This window comes from Danio rerio, chromosome 11, assembly GCF_049306965.1.
Source record: "Danio rerio strain Tuebingen ecotype United States chromosome 11, GRCz12tu, whole genome shotgun sequence".
NCBI classification, from domain to species: domain Eukaryota; kingdom Metazoa; phylum Chordata; class Actinopteri; order Cypriniformes; family Danionidae; genus Danio; species Danio rerio.
This window is the reverse complement of record NC_133186.1, coordinates 39,485,176-39,506,351: the sequence shown is the minus strand read 5'-3', so window position 1 is coordinate 39,506,351 and position 21,176 is coordinate 39,485,176. Positions and strand designations below refer to the sequence as shown.

Below are 21,176 nucleotides of genomic sequence, written 5' to 3'. Positions count from 1 at the left end.
TATTTCTCTCAAGGTGTATGCTGAAAATTTGGAATTTTTATCACCTTGGGCAGGCTGGTTGCGTGGCACGGGTCCTTCTCCCTGTGCACCATAGTATATATTGTCGGAAGACAGAGATCCTTTGAGAGAGCAGGGCTGTTGGGTCTGAACTGGCTCAGAAACAGAACAAGGCAGAGTCCCGGTTCCAGAATAAGGCCTGCCATCAGACAAGTTGGATGCCCTGGCAGGAGATCCATTCAAGCTCGGGACCGCCTCAGCTGAAAAAGATATTAGCTGTTATGATGTTTTTGGGAGGGTTTCAAATTTTAAACTGTTCATTCAGAAATAAAATTCTGTTATTAATTATTCACCCTTATGTCGTTCCAAACCTCCAACCCTTCATTTGTTTGTGGAACACACAGTAAGATATTTTAGGTGAAATCGCAAAGCTCCCTCATTCTCTATACTACTACTATATACTATATATACTATACTACTATATATACTATACTATTAAAAGATACTTAATAAAGTATTTTTTTTAGTTTTGTGTGTGCACAGAAGTATTTTTGTAGCTTCACGATATTCTGATTGAACCGCTGAAGGCATATAGCCTGTTTTAATTATGTTTTTGGTACCTTTCTGGACTTTGAGTCAGGAACCTTGCTGTCTATGGAGAAAGAGGAAGCTCTAAAATTTCTAACCCTTTCCCTAACCTATCCGCTTGTTAAGTGTGACGTCACGCGAAGCTGCTTCCGGGTCCAAGCGCTCTGCTCAACTGAATGCGGAGACTCATGAAATGGTAATAATAAACGTTTACAAAGCGATTTAAGGCTTTCGAAAATCACGATCGCAGTATATATGTCCATGCCTAATATCCGATGACCAGAAAATGATTAATTTTTTATAAATTGTTAAAACTTTGGTATTTGTTATGCAGCAAGCCCAGAGATTGTTGTGTACACTATGATTTTATATGAAATTAACTTTAATGTGTGATAGGAATAAAACGTGATCATAAACGAATGATTTCTCCACTCAAATGAGTGGCGGCTTGGACCCGGAAACGGTATTACATCCGTCACAAACATGTCACCATGTGTGATAGGAATAAAACGTGATCATAAACGAATGATTTCTCCACTCAAATGAGTGGCGGCTTGGACCCGGAAACGGTATTACATCCGTCACAAACATGTCACCACTTAACAAGCAGATAAACTAATCCATTAAGGTGTTTAGTAGCGGAGTCATAGTTTCTTACCAGATTTGGTTAAATCATTAGGTTTGCTGGAGTCACCAGTTTTAGAAGCAACATTTCTCAGTTGTTGTACTAGAGGGCTGAGCAGTTTGCCAGCTTTTAGTTTGTGCCTGCTGGTCCTGCGCTTGCGTCCAGCAGGGGGCACTGTGGGTGGGATGTATAGACCTGGAGGTGGTGGTTTTCCTAATCTGACATAGAGAAGCTCAATCTCTTCTCTGTGGTGGGCCTCTAATTCACTTATCTCCTTCATATGCCTGTAGAGGATGCAAACATTGTTTTTCTTTTAGTATTCATCCAAAAGACAAACCAAACAAAAAAACAGGCTCACAGATAAACTTACTTTTCTCTTAGATTTTGAAGCTCCTTTTTAATATCTGAGTCCTCCATCTCTGAGTCATTGTCACTGCTGACATAGGATCCATACACCCCTCCTTTCCGGCTTGGTGAATCAGAGCTTTGCACACTACTGCTGCGGCCAGAGCGCTTTAGAAAAGCCACTGCCCTTTTCATGAGGTCGCTTCCTCTCCTTTCAGACCTGCCATGCCGGGATGGGGTTGTAGGTGCCATTTTTGCAGGGCTGCTCTCTGCCCCAGAGTCAGATGACATAAATCGTGTGCAAACTGTGGCATCTGCTGAGGTCGAGGTCTGCGCCCTTGGCAAAGAGCCCCGTTTGGTCAGTGGAGGTGGAGCGTCCAGATAAAAGTCAGGTGGAGCTGAATATCTGCTACTGTACTTTCTACGCGTGACCTCGTCTTCTGTGCTGACCACTGAGAACCTGCCAACTGTAGTAGCTGACATAGTCGGCTCTTCGTACATGGTACATTCTCCCAAAAATCCACCAGGGTGTGCTGGAGATGCCGTGCTGCTCAGGCTGCGCTGCTTTCGACCTTGACCTGCCAAGATGTCAGTGGAGCTTGGCACCATCTAATCCAGAAAAGTAAATAAAATCAAATAAGAAGACAAAATGCTGATTTCACAAGAACTGACTTATTACATTACTATTACAAACAACCAGTGTTGGGCAAGCTACTTGAAAAATGTAGTGAGCTAAGCTATAAGCTACTCTAAAATGTAGCATAACTACACTAAAAGCTTCCCCCTGGGAAATGTAGCACGCTAAGCTAAAAGCTACATGGCAAAAATAGCTTAGCTACATCTAAGCTATTTTTGCTATTTTTATTTTTAAATGGAAGTAAATAAATCCAAGTCAATCATATCTTGGTAATCAATAAAACTGTCAATAAAACATATGAGGCATAATAATTCAGTTCAGTTATTTACTGTAAATAATATGCTGTACTTAAAAAAAACACATTATAGTATAAAACAGCTAAAACAAAAAAATCCAACAAAAGCAGGTGTTACACATTTAAAATACTATAGTAATTTATAGTAAAGAGAAATATTTTGACATAAGTGTTATGCATATTGTATATATATTTACAACTCTTCATTAATAAATTACACTACATAATGCAGAAATTTATAGTAGTACTTACTATAATTTACAAAAGTATTTTTTGAGCACAGCATCAAAAATTAAGTTATTGCATCTTAACATGTACTTCTCGAGGTATGGTCACGAAAAATCCTGCTTCAGAAATAATTCCTCTCAGTCATCTTTCCATCAAGGAAGTTTCTCGTGCTAGCCTAATTTGGTTTGCGACGTCATCGACCAGAGGTGGCAGTAACGCACCAAAAAGTTTGTTGTCAACCACCATAAAACAGAAAGAAGAAGAAATCATGTTTCTCGCGGCTCGCCATCATATGGATTTACTTTCATCGGCTAGACAATAGCTGCGTCCCAAATCGCATCCTTATGCACTATTCTACGTCATTTTGTAGTATAAATAGTGTAAGTAGTGCGTTCACACTGAAAACTCTAAAAATAATAAGTGCACTTTAATTACCCGGATGATGCACTCATTCAGCCGCTAAAATGAAGTGTGTAATGATGGACACTTCACGCACACAACGACCGCAGGTTTGCTCACGTAGTGGAAGGGGCGGAGCTATCAGATGCACATGTTGAATAACTTTATTTATTTTGGATGGTGAAAGCAAAATTCTCCTACGAGAGTGATTTTAGCGCCTCCCGATGGTGAATGCGGCAATACTCACGGCAGGTATTATCTGATAATTCGGTCGTTTATTTCACTGATTTGGCAACCATCAAATGTCATAAGGGAAACGGTTTGAATTTCCGCTTAGTATAAACACATTAGTGTGCTATTTGGGACGACACTACATACATATACTATCCTGTTGAGTGTGTAAGTGCATAAGTACATAGTGCATGAGTGCATAGTGTATAGTGTGCCATTTGGGACGCAGCTAATGGCTTCACAGCTCTGTAATTGTCGGTGCCGTCACTTATTGATCCGCGATTGGTAAATGTAGCTTTGTGGACGCTACTGTGCTACTTGACTAATAAAATAGCTTCTCTACTGAAAAGCTACTTGATTTAGAAAGAAGCGACGCTACCGCCAAGCTACTGAGAAATGTAGCTAAGCTAGTAGCGTCACTACTTGTGGCGATGCTACTGCCCAACACTGCAAACAACTGTGTTGTTACCACAAAGTGGCTCTCAGATTATTCAACTGAAGATTAATAAAAGGTCTTTAAACCTTTTCCAGCAGAAATCAAACCATTGCTGTGCACAGTGTACCTTATATCGATTTCTAGATCCAGAACAAGATGTAGAGTGTGGCATCACATGTCTCCTTGACACAGTAACTGTAGAGAAACATGGCTTTTATACTGTTTGTAAATAGTGTTTATCAAGAGAATAAAAGGACAAAATATTGTCTAACCTCCAACTGCAGAGTCGCTGAGAGCGCTTAAACTGTCTACCCGCTCTGGGATCTGTGGCTTCAAAACAAAAAGGCAATACTTTTTGGTGATGATTCATCAACATACCCAAGTTCTGAAGCTCAAAACATTTATCAGTTCAAAATTGTTATCCAGACATGCTGTAAGCAAGGGAATAGCTGTTGGTGACAGCTGACTTACAAAAGAAGTATCATTCCTAATAAAATAAAATCTTGTGATGATATGAAATATGCAAGAATAAAAGATGGAGATTAAACTTACCAGCTGTTCACCTGCCCTGAATCGTCCCTCTCCTATAAGGCTAGGTGTGCTGGTTCCTGACCCTCCCATGGCACTCTCAGGTCCTGGTGGAGACTGGATATACTCTGTACCAGATCCTGGAGTTTCAGCTGCACTTCCCGATGGGTACATCGGAGCGTACTCTTGGTACAATAAATTCCTCAATTTCTCATCCAGAGTCTTGATAGTGCTGTCTACAAACCCTCCTCTGCTACGCCCCTCTCCATCTGACTCACCAGGGACAAAGTGGTGCTGTGAAGGAGCAGGGCTCTGAGGCAGGGAAGGAGCCTTAGATCCACTTACAGTGGAAACAGGCTGCTGCAGCACCACAGGTTGCAGGGCACGCTCCGCTCGATTAGATGTAATGGATTGGAGTTGTTCGCGAGCAGATGTACTGTCTTGTGATGGTGGCGGCATTACGGTGGATGGCTTCTGAGCCCCGCTGCTTACTTCAAGGGACAACGGCATGACCAAGGGACAGCAGGGCACGTCCTCCACCAATGAGGCAGCACATGCAATTTCAGCCATTTGCTGAGCGGTGTGCATTGCGGAGACCGAGTCTAATCTGCCACTTTGAGTCTCTTCCACAAAAAGAGAGCTTTGAGGATCTATGCAGGGCTGGGACTGCTGTACACTGACCTGGGTAGAGCCCAAATTTTGGCCCTCCTCTGAATGTGAAGCAGGCTGTGCTGGCATCATAGCTGCTTGCGGGGCAGGAGGAGCTTGGGAAAGAGCAGCCAGAGAAAGAGGATCAGTATTTGTCAAAGAGAGAGGGCTCCAGACCCCATAGGGATCACTTCCTCCAGATGGAGGCGCTGTGGCACAGGTTTCTGAATCTGCGGAATGAAACAAAGCAGAAAATGTAGCAAACCTTTTCTTAAAAATAAAGAATATATGCTTATTTTAGTCTATTGAAAGGAAAACAGCTGTATTGGTATATTCATGATTGTTTCTCACAATATTGCAGATAGTTTTTAGAATTTATATTTATCTTAAAGTTTCCTAGTTCACAACAGAAGCAGATAGGCTAAATTAATAAGCACTATGAACATACAGTGTGTTTTCTGCATGACCTTATATGTGGTCTAGATCAGGGGTTCTCAACTGGTTTGGCCATGGGACCCACATTTTTACATGGTCATTGAGCCGCAACCCACATTTTTAGGAACTATAATACATTTTTAGGAATTATAATTAATTTGTATTTATTTGTTAACATACACAAGTAGTGACAGATAAATCATAAGACATTCACCGAGACTTACAAATAAATATTTTATTGCTGTCATTTTTTAAAAAATTGATAAAATTATAGAAATATTACAAAGTAAAAACGACAAATACTGTAAACAGTGGTTAGGGTAAGAAAATGTTCAGTTACCATGAACTAAACTGAACTGTTAATAAAACATGTTGTCTTTCTAAATGTCGTCTTAATTTAGAAGGCTTCATGCTCTCTTATGAGAGCACCTCACTACATGACACTGAGGCTTTAAGTCTTTTTTGTCATCAATATATGTAAATACATACTTAACATATTCTGGGTCGAACTTGCGCTTCAACATATTTGTTGGTATAATTAAATGAACTTTCACATGTCAAACGGTAGGGTTGTCGCGCACTAATTTCAAAATAAAAGTCCGGTATAAGCAAAAAAAAAAGGAAATTTTTTTTTACTTTTGTTGTTTTTTTTGACTACACACTCTGCGACCCACTGAAAATGTTCCCGCGACCCACTTTTGGGTCGTGACCCACCAGTTGAGAAACACTGGTCTAGATTATTGTGTTGTGATGCATCAAGTTTGAATTGTTTAAACCAACCCCAAGGCAGTATTACTACCCATAATGGGTAACCTGACATTACCAATAGAAGCGGAAGCAGATCCTGTGCTGGGTTCTGGTGGTTGTACTGATGCACTCTCTACAGGCTGAGCAGTGGCTGTTCCTTCAGTTATTGTTGTTGTAGATGGAGATTGTGTAGATGGACCTCCATCTGAGCATCCATCCTGACTTGCTGCAGGAGCTTCTTCTACAGGGCAGATGATGAACCACCTCTTGCCTGTGTGCAGAACTAAACAGAGGACTTGAACAGATACAGTACTAAAGGCTTGCATACTGATACAATAAATCAGCGAGCATTTGGTGTGCATGTATTTTAAATTAGGAAGAAGGTTTACCATTTTGCTGATAAACTGCCTGGGGAATCCCAGGTTGCTGTCCACTTATTGCCTGGAGAGTAACAGTAAGAGACCGAATTTAGTTGGTTAAATTCCAAATTTAAGATGTCTGAACCTTTAACAGACTTCCTTAATTACCTCTCTTCCTTTATCTCCAGGTGTCTGTCCTTTCCCAAGTTCTGATGTCTTCTCTCCATCCATGTCCTCACTTAAAATATCCTCTGCCTTGTCAACAATGTCTTTTAGTTGATCTATGAAAATCTCCTTTTCTATTGGTAGAATGAAACCATTTTCCACCTAATACACAAATAGGAGAAACTAAATCTGATGGTGGACTCCAAACGTACATCAAGTTAAATTTCAAACTTTAAGCACCACAGTAATATTTCTTAATACCCTACAAACCTGGGTGGAACATTAATCTCACCATATAAGTGGCTATTTCTTCAGGCGCATCTCCATCTAGGTCGAACTTGAAAGTCACCATTTTATGATTGTGTGTCTCCAACTGGCATTCCACCATCTTGTCACCTGTATTACTAACCTGAAAATATAAGGACATTTAGGAAATAACCGCAAACTTTGTATTTAAATAGAAGATGTTTAATACTTACATTTAACATGCTTAGTTTTGGCTTGTTAATTTTTTCTTGGCGTGAACGTGTGCGAGCAGATTTGCGGTGATGCTTTCTGGGTTTGCCATCACCTTTTCCTCCACCGGTGGATCCTTCATAGCTGTCACTCATTTCTTTACTAGATCCTGCATCTTGATTTAGGCTAAAAAGTCAAAATAATTTGAAATCTGCTACTATTGTAATGCATTGAGTGCTGTCTGTCAAATAATTCACATGAATAAAAAGAAACATAGCATGATGGTAGGCTAAACATTTACATAAAACTACATTTAAAACTTTAAGCACCACAATAATGTTTCTTTGATGTCTGCAAGCTTTTTAGAGCAAACCAGCGTCTACCTACCTGTCGCACACAAAAGCATGGAGAGGAATAGATGCAGGTGCCTGTAAGGAAAATATAATACTTAAATAATTGATCTATAACTGTCTTAGTTTTATGAACACTTTATAGTAGTGATGGGAAGTTTGGGTCATTTTACTGACTCGGATCTTTGAGTCTCGTTCATCAAAATGAACGAATCTTTTTTCGAGTCATTTCGTTCATTTGGTTCAATTTGCCAAAATATTATTAAAATGTTACGAATTGCTTCCAAACACATCTACAACTAGCCCAAAAGGTTGATTACACGACAAATAAGTCATAAGTAGAATATAACAAGGAGAAAATAATAATTGAATGTTTACCTGCTCTTTTGTGTATGAAGGCATTTTTTTCTCTTTGCTCAGCTCACCTCTTCATGTCTTCAAATGTCAGGGGTTCATTCACGTTACACTGACAGTCACATATAATCTTAATCAATGCACAGTCTAAGCCGATAGGAGCCATGATCGTTCGTTCATCACGTGACAGGATGACTCAAACCTGATGACTCCAGAGATGAATGGTTCAGTTCTTTTTCCGGCTCTAAACGCGTATGATTGGCCCGTGAGGAACGAGTGACTCAGACCCGATAGAGGACTTGAGAGATGAACGGATCAATTCTTTTTCCGGCTCTAAACCCGTATGATTGGCCCATGAGGAACGAGTGACTCAGACCCGATCGAGGACTCGAGAGGTGAGCGGATCAATTCTTTTTCTGGTTCTAAACGCGTATGATTGGCCCGTGAGGAACGAGTGACTCAGACCCGATAGAGGACTCGAGAGGTGAGCGGATCAATTCTTTTTCCGGCTCTAAACGGATATGATTGGCTCGTGATGAACGAGTGACTCAGACCCGATCCAGGACTCGAGAGGTGAGCGGATCAATTCTTTTTCCGGCTCTAAACGCATATGATTGGCTCGTGAGGAACAAGTGACTCAGACCCGATAGAGGACTCGAGAGATGAGCGGATCAATTCTTTTTCCGGCTCTAAACGCATATGATTGGCCCGTGAGGAACGAGTGACTCAGACCCGATCGAGGACTCGAGAGATGATCGGATCAATTCTTTTTCCGGCTATAAACGCATATGATTGGCCCGTGAGGAACGAGTGACTCAGACCCGATAGAGGACTCGAGAGATGAACGTTTCAATACTTTTTCCGGCTCTAAACGCATATGATTGGCCCGTGAGGAACGAGTGACTCAGACCCGATCGAGGACTCGAGAGGTGAGCGGATCAATTCTTATTCTGGCTCTAAACGCATATAATTGGCTTCTGCCAATGTGATGAAGACTTGAAATTAACGATACTACCTCAGGGTCCCCGCGGGGTCTTAAAAAGTCTAAAATTTAAAAATCGAAATTTATGGCTTTAAAAAGTCTTAAATTCGCTGTTCTAGGTCTTAAATATTTTTGCACAGGTCTTGCTTTTGCGATTTCAATGTAACGCTACATCTAATGCTCGTTTAAATTATTTTTTTGTTGTTGTTGCTAGGTTTAAGGGGTGTTGTAGATCTTTATTGCACTACTCCAATTGTAATTTGCGGTATTACAACTACAAAAAGGTCAACTTGCAATAGCCAATCAGCTTTCTGATATTAAACTGTGAATGTGACGTCATCGCTGTGTTTGCAGAGGTTCGCTTTGAGTGTGCTAGCATGATTTCGGCTAGCAGAGTATGCCGTTATTTCACTGACAAATGTCGTAAGCGCAGTTTTATAAGTCGAGGGCGCTGTAATACGAGAGAGCGAATCTCTGCTTTTGCGCTGTTTTTTTTTACCGCCCCTTGTCATTTAAAAAAATATCTCAATATCATGTCAAGTATAAAAGCCTCATCCGTTTTATGAGGTGTGCGATGCGACGCCAGGCGAAAGTGTAAATCAGTGTTGATGTTTGTTTTTTCTATAGTTCAATGGTGCATTTAACGTGTCTTTAGTACTGTTCAATTTAAATACATTTATTTTACCCCCAATTTTGTGCTTTTACATTTTCTCTCGCATGTTTTTGATATTGCGATAAAGGTCTTAAATTTAATACTTAATGGTCTTAAAAAGGCCGTAAAAAGTCTTAAATTTGACATCATGTTATCTGCAGAGATCCTGTACCTGCACAAATGTGTGCATGCGCGGATGAACGAATCACTCCTTGAGAGGACTCGTAGTTCCCGAGTCATATTGAAGATTCGTTCAAAAAGAACGAATCGTTCATGAACGACCCATCACTACTTTATAGTCCGATAAAGAATGTTACCTCAGTGCTGTGTTGAAATGGGCAGGGCTCTGGTGCTGGGAGTTTGGGCATTGCAGAAGTTTCTGCCCTTTGCTGAGTTGCACTAGCTGTGCCAGTACTCTCAGGAACAGCATATGCTCTCTGAATGCCAGTAGACTGCAGAGGATGCTCCACTGTCTCAGAAAAGGCTTGGACATTGGTAAACTTTGTTTCTGACTTACTGTCCTGTGGAGGAGACTGAATCTGTGACATAACAGTGTGAGATGGAGCCAGGATCTGCAATTCCTCATGGTGAGAGTATTCCTGTGAAAAAAACGGTGTGTTTCATTATGCAAGAAGAGCCTTAACCTCAATTGTAAGGGTCTCATAATAATATTAATTATCCTGCATCATTGATTGCTGTGACAATTAACTAAAGCACCAATCTTGATTAATGTATTGCCATTATGCTGTCCCTTTCCAAATAACTACTGTGCTTTAACACCTGTGTGATCATAGAAATATTCTGACACACATTCACCATACATTAATCAATCCTTGCACAAAGCAGGAAAGAAAGCACAGAATTTACCTCTTTAAAAGGTTCAGGAATAGACGGGTCTTGCTGAGGGAGAGATGCTGGATTTGGAAGGGGAAGGGAGGGCTGTGTTGGTTGGGGTTGAGGTTGGTAAAGGGCACCTTCTGGTGTTGGAATTGGAGAGAACATCTGTTGCAGATGTTGCTCTGGTGGAGGCATGGGTGGGGAGAGGGCCATAGCCAGGAGAGGTATAGGGGTGGGAACATTGAGAGGGGTGGATACAGGTGTGCCTGATCCTAGTATGCAAGGTACATTCTGCATGGGTATTATGGGAAGGGGAGCGCTGATGGGGCTTGGTGAGTAGTAGGGGGATGATGCAGGAGGAGCATTTGTGGGATAAGGAGAAGAGTAAGAGACTGAGGAGAAAGATATAGGTTCTGTCCCTGTAGATGTGCCCCCTTCTGGTAAAAGAGGATATGTCGAAGGAAACTAAAGAATAAAGAGCAAAAATCATAAAAACATAAACAGCCAGAGGTAAGCTAGGAATCTACATATTTACAGGTACAATTTGGAAAATCCATCAACTGTTTCATCTATGGTTGAACAGATTTCACTCTGGCTACAGAATAAACTTCAGAAATCCGAAAAATTGGTAGTGCAAATATGCCAATTTCCCATTTTCACAAACTCACCTTTGTGGAAATTTGTAGAGGCTGGAGAAGGGGTGTCTGAATATTTAGTTGTGGTTGTGGAGGTAGGGTACTGAGCATTGAAGATGCTGACTGTAATAGATGCTGTGGAATAGACTGACCATCTGTGGATGCCTGCATTAGTGGCTGGAGAGTTGATAAAGTCTGGGATGGACAAATAGATAAAGGAAAAAAAAGATAAACAATTATTAATTTCATAAACACATATTCAACTGTTCCCAGACACTTTGGTAGTTATATATTTACCTCCAACTAGGTTGGTGGTTGGTTAAACTGAATTTGTGTATTTATCAGTGAACATTTTATAAATTAATACGATTATGGCTTGACTAAAACCAAATTTGTCCAGAATTTTTTCAGATTAAAAAAAAACTGAGGATGTTTATACAGTCTACCTGAGGCAGGAAAGCTTCAGGATGGAAATAGAGATGAAACTGAGAGAAATACAAACACAAGGAAGAACTAAATTACACTATAAACTATCTCTTTGCTAGCCACAGGCATGCATCTCTCCTCATTTATTAGGCGGCAAATCTACAGCAGACTTACCTCCTGGGCTAGTGGTACAGTTGTCTGGTTTTGCTGTGCTACAAGGGCAGAAGCAGGAATGCTTTGTGGACGGGCATGCGGTACAGGAGTAGCTGGAGCAGAGACAGTCTTAGATGGAACAGTTTGTGCAGAAGGCTGAAAAAGACATGCACAAACACAAATGTTAATGCAGGAACCGTTGCAATTAACCACTTCTCAACCAATAACGGTTCTTTAGGATATTTGTAGCACAGGGTTTGATGTGACAGGTAAATTATCAGCTACTGACAGGGAAGAAAAGGGGAAAATGTATGATATCAAACATCAGAGCAGTGATTTGCTCTACACACAGGGGATGTTGCTCTAAAATGGACCACATAAAGGGTGACAAGGATAATTTGCAGTGTTGCAGTAGCAGTCATTTATTGTTCAGTCAGCTTGCTGTGCCATCCTCTAGCAGACTTTCAAGAGACTGTGCCCTTCAAAAGGACTTAATAATCCACTAAAAACAGCTCTATTTCTTATTCTTTTGCAAATAGCAGTGGTTAGAGAAATTCGTTCAGTTTAGGGTGCTTTCACATCTGTAGTTCGCTTCATTTGGACAGGACCAAGGGTAATAAATGATACATTGTTGCATTTTCTGCCATCTTTGGGTCGTTTTCACGCCACCCTGCTAGCTTTGGTCTGAACCAGTTGAAACGAACCAAAATGCAGTCATCTGACAAAATCCACATCTCTCATTGGCCAGATGTTGTTGAGCATATTTCCTAAACTACTTATTGATTGGTCAGAATTTACGTGCGGGAAAATGCCAGTGAACTCTTGCAGGTAAACAAAACCTTTTACTCCGGAGGGACGACTGCGCTGGCTGATTGTATCCCTGCTTTAGACAAACTATACATTACGAAAATGAAGCGCGGCCGCGGCTGGAAAACAGTCACTTCTGGAGGAGACATTAATTAATTTAGCTAAACTGCGACATGGTCATCTTGCGGAAATATTACCAACGATCCATCGGGTAATGTTTTCCCCTCTCTGTTGGTAAAGCACTGTGAACAAATATTTTTACTCCATATCCCATAATGCACAGCGCATCGGCCTACGGCAGCTGAATTAGTCTAAAACGCGCAGTACTTTTTGCGGTTGGACCTGTTTTAGTACGAATCATATTCTCACCACAAACGAACCGATCCAGGGTTCGTTTGAAAGCGTACCGAGACCACCTCTTCAAGCAGGTCTTGGTACGCTTATTTGATCCGCTTTTAGTGCACACTCGAGTACGATTGCTGCATTCTCACCTGCCCAAACAAACCGTACCAAAAGGGGAAACGAACTCTGGTGCGATTCAATCGAACAAAATAAGGCAGGTGTGAAAGCACCCTTAGTTCAGAAACTACAAAGTACAAATGTACTCTTAAATTCTACATAGGCTTAGAACTAGGAAGGATTTACATTTAAATCTAATGCAACAAACTCAGGAAGCTGCATTTCTCCAAGCAAAGTATGGGTGAGCCAAAAGCGATATTTTGTTCTACGTTTTCTTGCTAGGATATTAGCTAGCACGTTTTGTTTTCACCTACCACAAGAACTGGTCCAACCTCACTGTCCTGCACAGAAAAAGTTTCCTGATGTGATAGAGGTACACACAAAGAGCTTTTGGCTTGGAACTGAAGTCCAAGAAACCTGTTAATAGAAGAATCGCCGTGGCCATCTCCAGGCTGTGCCCTGTCAGCTAGCACTGGGGAGCTAGTACGACGATTGATGATATGATGGAGACAGCGATCAAGGTGAGACAAATCTGAGCTGTCTCCCAAACTAGGAGAATGTGGCCCAATCAAGGAGACAGGGGACACTGGAGAGGATGGCCAGAGGGGGGAGACTAAATCAACTGGAGAAGATATAGATGTATGTCTGGAAGAAGTGTGGACTGGAGAGGGTATTGTTATATAGACAGGGGAGAAGGCAGTGGTATGATTTAATCCTGTGACAGGAACCTGAGCAGGAGGATGGCCTTCGTGTCCAGGAGAGGGTGGGGTGACTTCAACTGGTATTGAAGTTGATATGTTCTTAGGAACAGAAACGTGCTTTGGAGGGATATGTGGAGACTGTTGAGTCATATAAATTGAATCTAGATGAGCCGGATCAGGTGACAAAGGTGGTTTAACTGGGAATACAGTGGACATATTTTGGTGGATATGGGAGGAAGAAGCATGGCCAAGAGACCCTCGACCCCCTGACCTTACACCCAGCAACATTGCCCTACAAGCCTGGCAGTAATGTGGGGGGATATCAGAATTCCTTCGACCGAATGACATTGACTGAGAATGAATTTTTACTTGTTCTGATCTATGTCCTAAGTCTCCAATGTCTTTAGAAATATCTGTTTCCTGCTCATCATTTGTGAATGATGAAGACCCTGCAAAGGCACTTGTAGACTGCGACGGATTTATTTTATATCTAGAACTTGCTCCAGGTTTGGGACAGCTATATGCCTGATAATGAAGGCGTTCTAAAAAATCTTGTAGGTCGGCCCTTCTCTGTAATGTGTCGAGGAATGATGTGCTGCTGCGCCTGGTCCCCGCCAAGTTATTAGAGAATATTCCTTGGGAGTCACCAGGAATACTGCCATGTCGCTGCTTGTTCAGCCACAATGTGAGAAAAAGAAACATTTTAAAAATTCAGACAGTCAAAACATAAAAAACTAAAAGGCTAAGAGGAGAAAAGAATGGTCTTTGGTGGTCTTTTCTACTACAGTTTTAACTGCAATGATTTAGGAATAAACTTACAGGTGACTGCTGGTAGGCGCTCTGATGCAGATGTACTGAGGATTGCTGAAAAGCCCCTTGATGTAGCTGATGAGTTGCCTGCTGATATTGCTGGTGCAGTTGAACGGTGGGTTGTTGCTGGGGTGCTTGAGACATCAATCCATGTGCTTGTGCAGCCTGGTGCAGTGGGGCACTAGGTTGTTGTTGTTGGGTTCCCTGGGGTTGCCGAGGACTAGGTTGCTGCTGGGCTCCATGGAACAAATGGTCTATTGTTTGCTGAGCGACACCTTGGTGCATTTGTAGAACAGGTTGTTGTTGAGTCCCCAGAGGCAGATGTGCAGTAGATGTCAGCAGGCCAGCCTGTGGAAACTGAGTCAGAAGCTGTGCAGGAGGGCTTAAGACCCTTTGGGCAGTGGAAATGGACTCCGAAAGGGACTGCTGAGAGGTGCTGTCTTGGTTGCCCGAAGCTCCTGTTACCATTGTTGAGCCTGCACTGCTGTCTGCTGCATTATTTAGGACAAACAACACAAAGTGCAGACTCAGGTTATTAAACCAAAGGAATTATTGCATGATTTAATTGTGTAAATATTGCAAAAGAATGGTTAAACAAGTAGCAAATAATATATTTAAGTGCAACGTCGGCTTGCTTCAGTTTTGTTCGGATTATTTTGCATTTCCACTGCAGATTAGGTGGGCCTCACCTATGGTGGTATTAAAAAGTACCAGGTACTGGGTACAAAACAGAGTAGAAAAAAGCTCCTAAAATGAGCCGTACTGAGCCGTACTGAACCGCATCATACCATGCAGTTGAAAAAGCACCTTTAGATTAAGGGTGTCACGATCCTCCAAATCCTCGATTCGATTACATTTTCGATTCTAAAGGCACGATTCGATTTTCGATTATGAATAATTAATTAATAACCAATTAATTATTTGTAACCTGACTTGCATGGTCTTTGTTTTACCCATAAACAAATCATACAGTAAATGAATAAAGGCAAGATACACACATAATTACCACCTGTCAATCACTTTTTCTGCGGGACTCGTGAATAGGCAGTGATCTGTGTCGTTATAATGGCGTCTGTAAAAAAGACGCACAACCAACAGGAACCAGCCAACAGTATCTGGGGTGTTCGCTAAAATGACTAAGTACAAGTGAGTGAAAGATTGAAGCAGTCCTCTGACTGCCTGGACCTGCTGTCTCGAGCGCATGGCTGTGTGTGCATCTGTGTCTGTGTGGTCACGTGATGTGCATTTTCAGAGGTAGAGAGGAAAGACAGTGTAAACAGGCCCTGAGTGTGTACTTTTTGCGAGCGGATTTGTAACGAGGGCGGGCGGAGGATCGCGATGCCGGTGTTGTCTATCGGACGAACCGTACGTAATCCGTACATAGCAGAGCTTGCAAAAACACGAACGTTGTCAACATAACTCACTGGAAATCCAAAATGCTTACACACCGGCGACTTCATTGAAAGAGGAGAGGGTTTAAGTTCTGTCGATGGGTCTCCTGCTTCTGCAGTTTAACAAGCACTTCAACAAGCCTGTTTTTTTCCCGCTTGGCAAGCCAAGCTGACGTGACATGGGGGCGTGGCAGCATCGACGATTCTATTTTTTGATTCGATAATCGAAATTGAGCATAAATTTCGATCGATTTCGATTAAAAATCGAAATCGTGACACCCCTACTTTAGATACATTTACATGACTACTTTAGTACAAATCATTTTGTACTAATCTTGTCAACATTCATGTGGATATCTTTTGTTGACCAGCTGAGTCTAGTTTTCACACAACACCTAATTGTCTCTCACGTGTAGCTGTAGTCTCACTGGTTGGGACACTGCAGACCATGCTGACTGCTTCAGTCTGTACCTCCTCTGTTTCGGATGGAAGACTGGGTGTACCACCGACTGGTGGCCCCGTGGAGGGCACCTGAAGGAGATGCTGTGTCTCGGTCTTAGTGCTGCACTCTTCGGTTTTTCCATTACATCCTGAGACAATCCGTTGTCGTCTCCACTTTATTAGAGACACCCGGTCACGGATAGACTTACTCACAATCTTCACATCAATCTCTAAAAAGAAGCCAGAGTCCACCTGCAAGAAGAAATCATGTAACTTTTTCATTCAGAACATGTATCCAAAACTATAAGCATATATTTGTTTTTGTTCACCATTTCCTGGGCGATTGACTCCGGGACTTCAGTCTCCAGGTCAAAGCTGAACTCAATAGCACCACTGTCTTTATATTTCCCCTTGAGTTTCTTCTGGTCTTCAACCCAAAGCCTCAGAGCGATGGAAGACTTTTTGCCATCATCCTCTTCAGCCAGCTCTACTCTCACCCCAGTGTCTTCAGCAAAAAATGCATGGTTTAGTAAGTCCTTTATGGAGTACCTTTGGAGGAAAAAATGAAATTTTGTTTGTGAAGAGCTGATAAATCTGGTGGTGCCACATGTAATGCACCTAAATTAACAAAACAAGGACAATCAACAATGTTTTGGTATTATAGCAAATTATATGAACTATGTCACTGATTGACAATGCATGCATGAAATAGACAATTGGAGAATCACATATCAATGCCAATATAAGTCATCAGCAGTGCTTTATTACTTAAAATACAAATTACTGTAAATATATCATAAAGTCACAGCATTACAAGAAACAATTGTCTGGTCATAGGTTAAGTGGCACATCAGACAAGGGCAGGGGCCTTCTGACCTTTATGGGTATGTGACAGGGGACTATTCAGCTGATGGACTCACCTTTCCTCCCAGCGATGGCAAATACACTCTCCAATGATTTCTTTTATTTCAGGCACAGCCACCTTACAGAAACTGGCTGGCTTCACACCCTATGAAATGAATAAATATGGAACACACAAATATTACCACCAAAACTGTGATTTCTTTAAAGGCAATCATTTGTTTGTACCTGATTGCAATTATAAAAGTTGACATAATAAAACAACCAATGAGTAGATTTGTTATCTAGGTCACTGATAAAAGGAGGAAGAAATTGCATCATACATTGCACCACTGAACTAGATGGAACAATTTATGTACAATAAACATGTATAAACACGTTTCATGATTAGGACCCTATTATGTTAGACCTGATACTGCATTTTTACTTAAAGTTTCATTCTTAAAATATAAACGCCGAGTCAGTGCTTACGCTAGTGACTTTGCGATATATTTGTGCTGCATTTTGGCACTCTGAGTATGGATATTCAGATGTGGCCATTTCTAGCATGCACATCCCAAATGCATATACATCTACAGCTTCATCGTAGTGCTCCTCGTACATCTCAGGGGCCATAAATTCTGGTGTGCCTAAAAGAGGAAGGAAACAGAAAAGAGAGAATCAAGAGCCTTTGTATTTCTGCAGTCTAAACATTTCAAATATTTTATTTAATATAGCCTAAAATCATATCACACTCCTGACGTTACCTATTACACTTTTGGCAAAGGAAGCTCTCTTTAGTGTGGCCAGTCCAAGATCTCCAATCTTGACTGAGCCTGTAGGACCAGTGATGAAGATATTGTCACACTTCAGGTCCCGGTGGATAATAGGAGGAGTCCTCGTATGGAGGAAGTGAAGACCTTTTAAGATCTGTCTGCACCAACTTCTTAAAACTTTAGGTTTCATCACCTTAAATCGCTTTAGATACCTGAATATTAACACAAACAAATGAGAGACCAATGTGTCTTCATTACATTCTGCATTCATTTAGAAGCATGTATACTAAAGAGCAAGTCTGGTTTGACAGCAAGTCTGGACAGCAAATCAAACCTAAACATATCTTGTGACTCACGTTTTCAGGGTTCCAGATGTCATCAGTTCAGTGACTAAAACAATGCACTTCTTTCCTTTGAGAGGAGATTCCCAAAAGTCATAGAAGCGCACAATGTTGGGATGCTGAAGGCCTTTTAGCATCTCTGCCTCCTCTTTAAACCTCTGACGTTCTGCTTTGGAAAGTTTTCGGTCCTTGGATGGAAATGGGAAGGCATTAATGTTTTTGTGGTTCCAGACTCAACTAATAAACAAATACAGTAATCATTGTAACAATTAAAGTCAATCTCTATATATACTTTATTGACATTCTATGTAACTGCTTTGTAAGTACGGACTATATGTTTAATTGTATTTTGAGGTCTTGGGGATAGGGAAAATGTCTCTGAATATGCTATGACTAAGAAAGTCAACAGGAAGACCAAAAGCAGGCAAAGGATAAAACAACCAAATTACAGATACTAAAGCATTATTGATGTAACATGAAAGAGAAAAGATTCATGCTCCTCACAGAAAACTGTGCAAGATTAATATTTTTGTAGCTCTTTGATATGGAGTACAATGCAGAAAGCAGTATTAAAGCAAACATCCTGCAGCAAAACACAAAGCCCTTATTCCATATTAACATGCATTTAATTGATCTGAACACAAGTGGTCAGCCAAGATGATTTATTTACACCTGGCATTAAGATGCACCAAAGAAAACAAGGTGCCAAAACACAGAAATTACAATCAAAATTTTAGTTATCGTTCATTTATCTTCTTCATTCACATCCTCCCATAAAAGTGGTGTTGAGTGTGATGAAAGAATACAGGAGTGTCACATATGAAACTGTTGTAGAGTAAATATCCTTAATGCAGCCTGTAGAGCAGGGGTCACCAATCTCGGTCCAGGAGGGCCGGTGTCCCTGCAGGGTTTAGCTTCAACTTGCCTCAACACACCTGCCTGAATGTTTAAAGTATATTTAAGACCTTGATTAGCTTGTTCAGGTGTGTTTGATTAGGGTTGGAGCTAAAATCTGCAGGACACCGGCCCTTCAGGAACAAGTTTGGTGACCACTGCTGTAGAGCAAGCTTCAAGTGTTCATTGGGATGTGTTTGAGATTGTGTTGTCTGTCATATCTTTCGTCTGTCTTTTTGGGTTTTTTTCTCCTAAGGCACGACTTTCGAAAATGATGACATGAGACTCTGCTGGGTAGTTGCCCTGGTTTTCCAGCACTTGTTTAGGTCTGTAATTTCTTAGCATCTTCATAAGATGAAACAGGTTTGTGTTGTTGCCTGCTTTTGATGACACGAGTCGTCTGTGCAGTTTGCAGTGCACGTTTCTGTTTTGTGTCGGATAGCAAAAAACTACGTGGCTCATGTCTAGTGACGTTTCTTGTCTGTGGCTCTGACCTTTTTTACCCTTTTTATTTCTTTCTCTCTTAAGTACAACTAACACTGTATGGCTGTAAACTTGAACAGCGTGCGGCATCCGGAAGGGCAGACTGCAAAGTGCTTGCGCAACGTTACGCATAGTGCGTAAATATTATCGAGCAATTATCGAACTGTCATTATCGTTTTATCGAAAAAATTTATATCGTGATAATTATCGATATCGAATTATCGCCCAGCCCTATATGAAAGCATGCTGAATGCATTTTTACAGACAACTTGTGATCAGATCACTGAAAATGCACCTTTATACCAGGTAGAAAGCTTAAAAAGCACTTGTAATTGTACTTAAACTAGTGTATAATGCTACAGTTACATTCTTGGGTTGTTCGCATGCTGATGTGTAGCTATGGTCAAGAGGCTGACTAAATCAATACCTTTGCATCTGCCCTCCTCCATGCTGCTAAATTTGCTAAACGCTGACAGAGAGTATCTGTATCATCTCTGTCCCTCACAGCAGGCGATGTGCAACCCCATAAAACCTCCGAGACTCACCCCCACACTGCACCATCCAATACCTCTCGAACTCAGAGACACACACACAGATATATTTCAGTCAACCTCCCCATTCTTAATTTTCCAAATGATTTACACTATAACCCACAAGCACATCAGACCAAACATGATACCAGATTCCCAGGTTATTTCTACCAAGCAACATGTACATTAGAAAACTACCAAAAAACAATGCCACCAATGCTAACCTCTTCATTTTCATAATAGGTTGAAATAATATTATCCTAAACTGTCCTCCATTTGAATTATAGCTAAAATATATAGCTAATATAGAAAAACACAAATAAAACACCATGCCATTTATTAATTTTTAGGAGTATGCTAATTAGATAGCTTTCACGAAAGGAAATGAGGTTTTTGTTTTTATGCATGGCCAGGGTGTGTCTCTAAGATCTTTTCCTGACACTTGTATTAGACGAAGACTCAATCAGAGACCGCTGAAGATAACAGGTTTGTTTCATACAGACAGTAAGCTGCTGATGCTATCTGACGAATGAGTGATAAATCAAGTTGAGCGTTCAGCTGTACATAAAATGGTCCATCAAGAATATCTTTTCTATTGTCTTGAGAATGCTGCTGCTTGAAGTAAGGGAAGCCATTTTTCCTGTGCACACAGTCGTATTCACCTCATCTGACCCATTCCTCTGTCTCATCCTTGCTCTTTCTCCTCCTCGCAAATTTGAAAGCCTCAGCAAATTTCTGGCTTGCTGAGCTGCTACGCACAGCAGTCGTAATGTATGCTTCTTGCTAATTTCATCCTTGTGATTTTTCGAATCATAAAGCAGGATAAATCCCAGCCAAAACCAACAGCAAGCCACCGATAATGCCTGTAATATATACTGTAAGGCTCTCTCAGATACAATAAAAGGTCACTCATTTAGAGAAACAAAGCAAAAATCTCAAAATATTAACCTCTATAGTCCAAATGGGACTCCCTTCTGTAATAATAATGCTCCACCACCCACACATTGAAGCAAAAAACAATCCACTCTCATGTATATGACTGGAAACAGAAAGATCAAAACTGCCTAGTCATCCTTTAAAGGACAGCAAACATTCATTCATTCATTCATTCATTTTCTTGTTGGCTTAGTACCTTTATTAATACGGGGTCGCCACAGCGGAATGAACCACCTACTTATCCAGCACATTTTTACGC

General features: G+C 41.0%; 1 protein-coding gene across 26 annotated transcripts in view; it reads right to left on the bottom strand.

Moving 5' to 3' along the window:
• The window catches only part of wnk2 (WNK lysine deficient protein kinase 2), a 42,942-nt gene that overhangs the window by 10,139 nt on the left and 11,627 nt on the right, over positions 1–21,176 (bottom strand). For 8 of the 26 annotated variants that reach the window (XM_073917013.1, XM_073917015.1, XM_073917012.1 and 5 more), the window contains 23 exons: positions 18,090–18,262; positions 17,725–17,945; positions 17,450–17,607; positions 17,038–17,126; positions 16,447–16,666; positions 16,087–16,369; positions 14,295–14,776; positions 11,530–11,664; positions 10,963–11,124; positions 10,325–10,759; positions 9,775–10,056; positions 7,507–7,547; positions 7,143–7,305; positions 6,956–7,072; positions 6,667–6,825; positions 6,529–6,580; positions 6,216–6,422; positions 4,334–5,187; positions 4,054–4,111; positions 3,909–3,976; positions 1,581–2,164; positions 1,244–1,494; positions 45–257 (listed from right to left, as the gene is read on the bottom strand). In XM_073917013.1, the coding sequence (XP_073773114.1) occupies positions 45–257; positions 1,244–1,494; positions 1,581–2,164; positions 3,909–3,976; positions 4,054–4,111; positions 4,334–5,187; positions 6,216–6,422; positions 6,529–6,580; positions 6,667–6,825; positions 6,956–7,072; positions 7,143–7,305; positions 7,507–7,547; positions 9,775–10,056; positions 10,325–10,759; positions 10,963–11,124; positions 11,530–11,664; positions 14,295–14,776; positions 16,087–16,369; positions 16,447–16,666; positions 17,038–17,126; positions 17,450–17,607; positions 17,725–17,945; positions 18,090–18,262 (5,407 nt within the window). Of the gene's footprint in view, positions 1–44; positions 258–1,243; positions 1,495–1,580; positions 2,165–3,908; positions 3,977–4,053; positions 4,112–4,333; positions 5,188–6,215; positions 6,423–6,528; positions 6,581–6,666; positions 6,826–6,955; positions 7,073–7,142; positions 7,306–7,506; positions 7,548–9,774; positions 10,057–10,324; positions 10,760–10,962; positions 11,125–11,375; positions 11,415–11,529; positions 11,665–13,088; positions 14,145–14,294; positions 14,777–16,086; positions 16,370–16,446; positions 16,667–17,037; positions 17,127–17,449; positions 17,608–17,724; positions 17,946–18,089; positions 18,263–21,176 lie in introns of all 26 variants that reach the window. The other 18 variants (XM_073917009.1, XM_073917018.1, XM_073917017.1 and 15 more) reach the window with 7 other exon arrangements.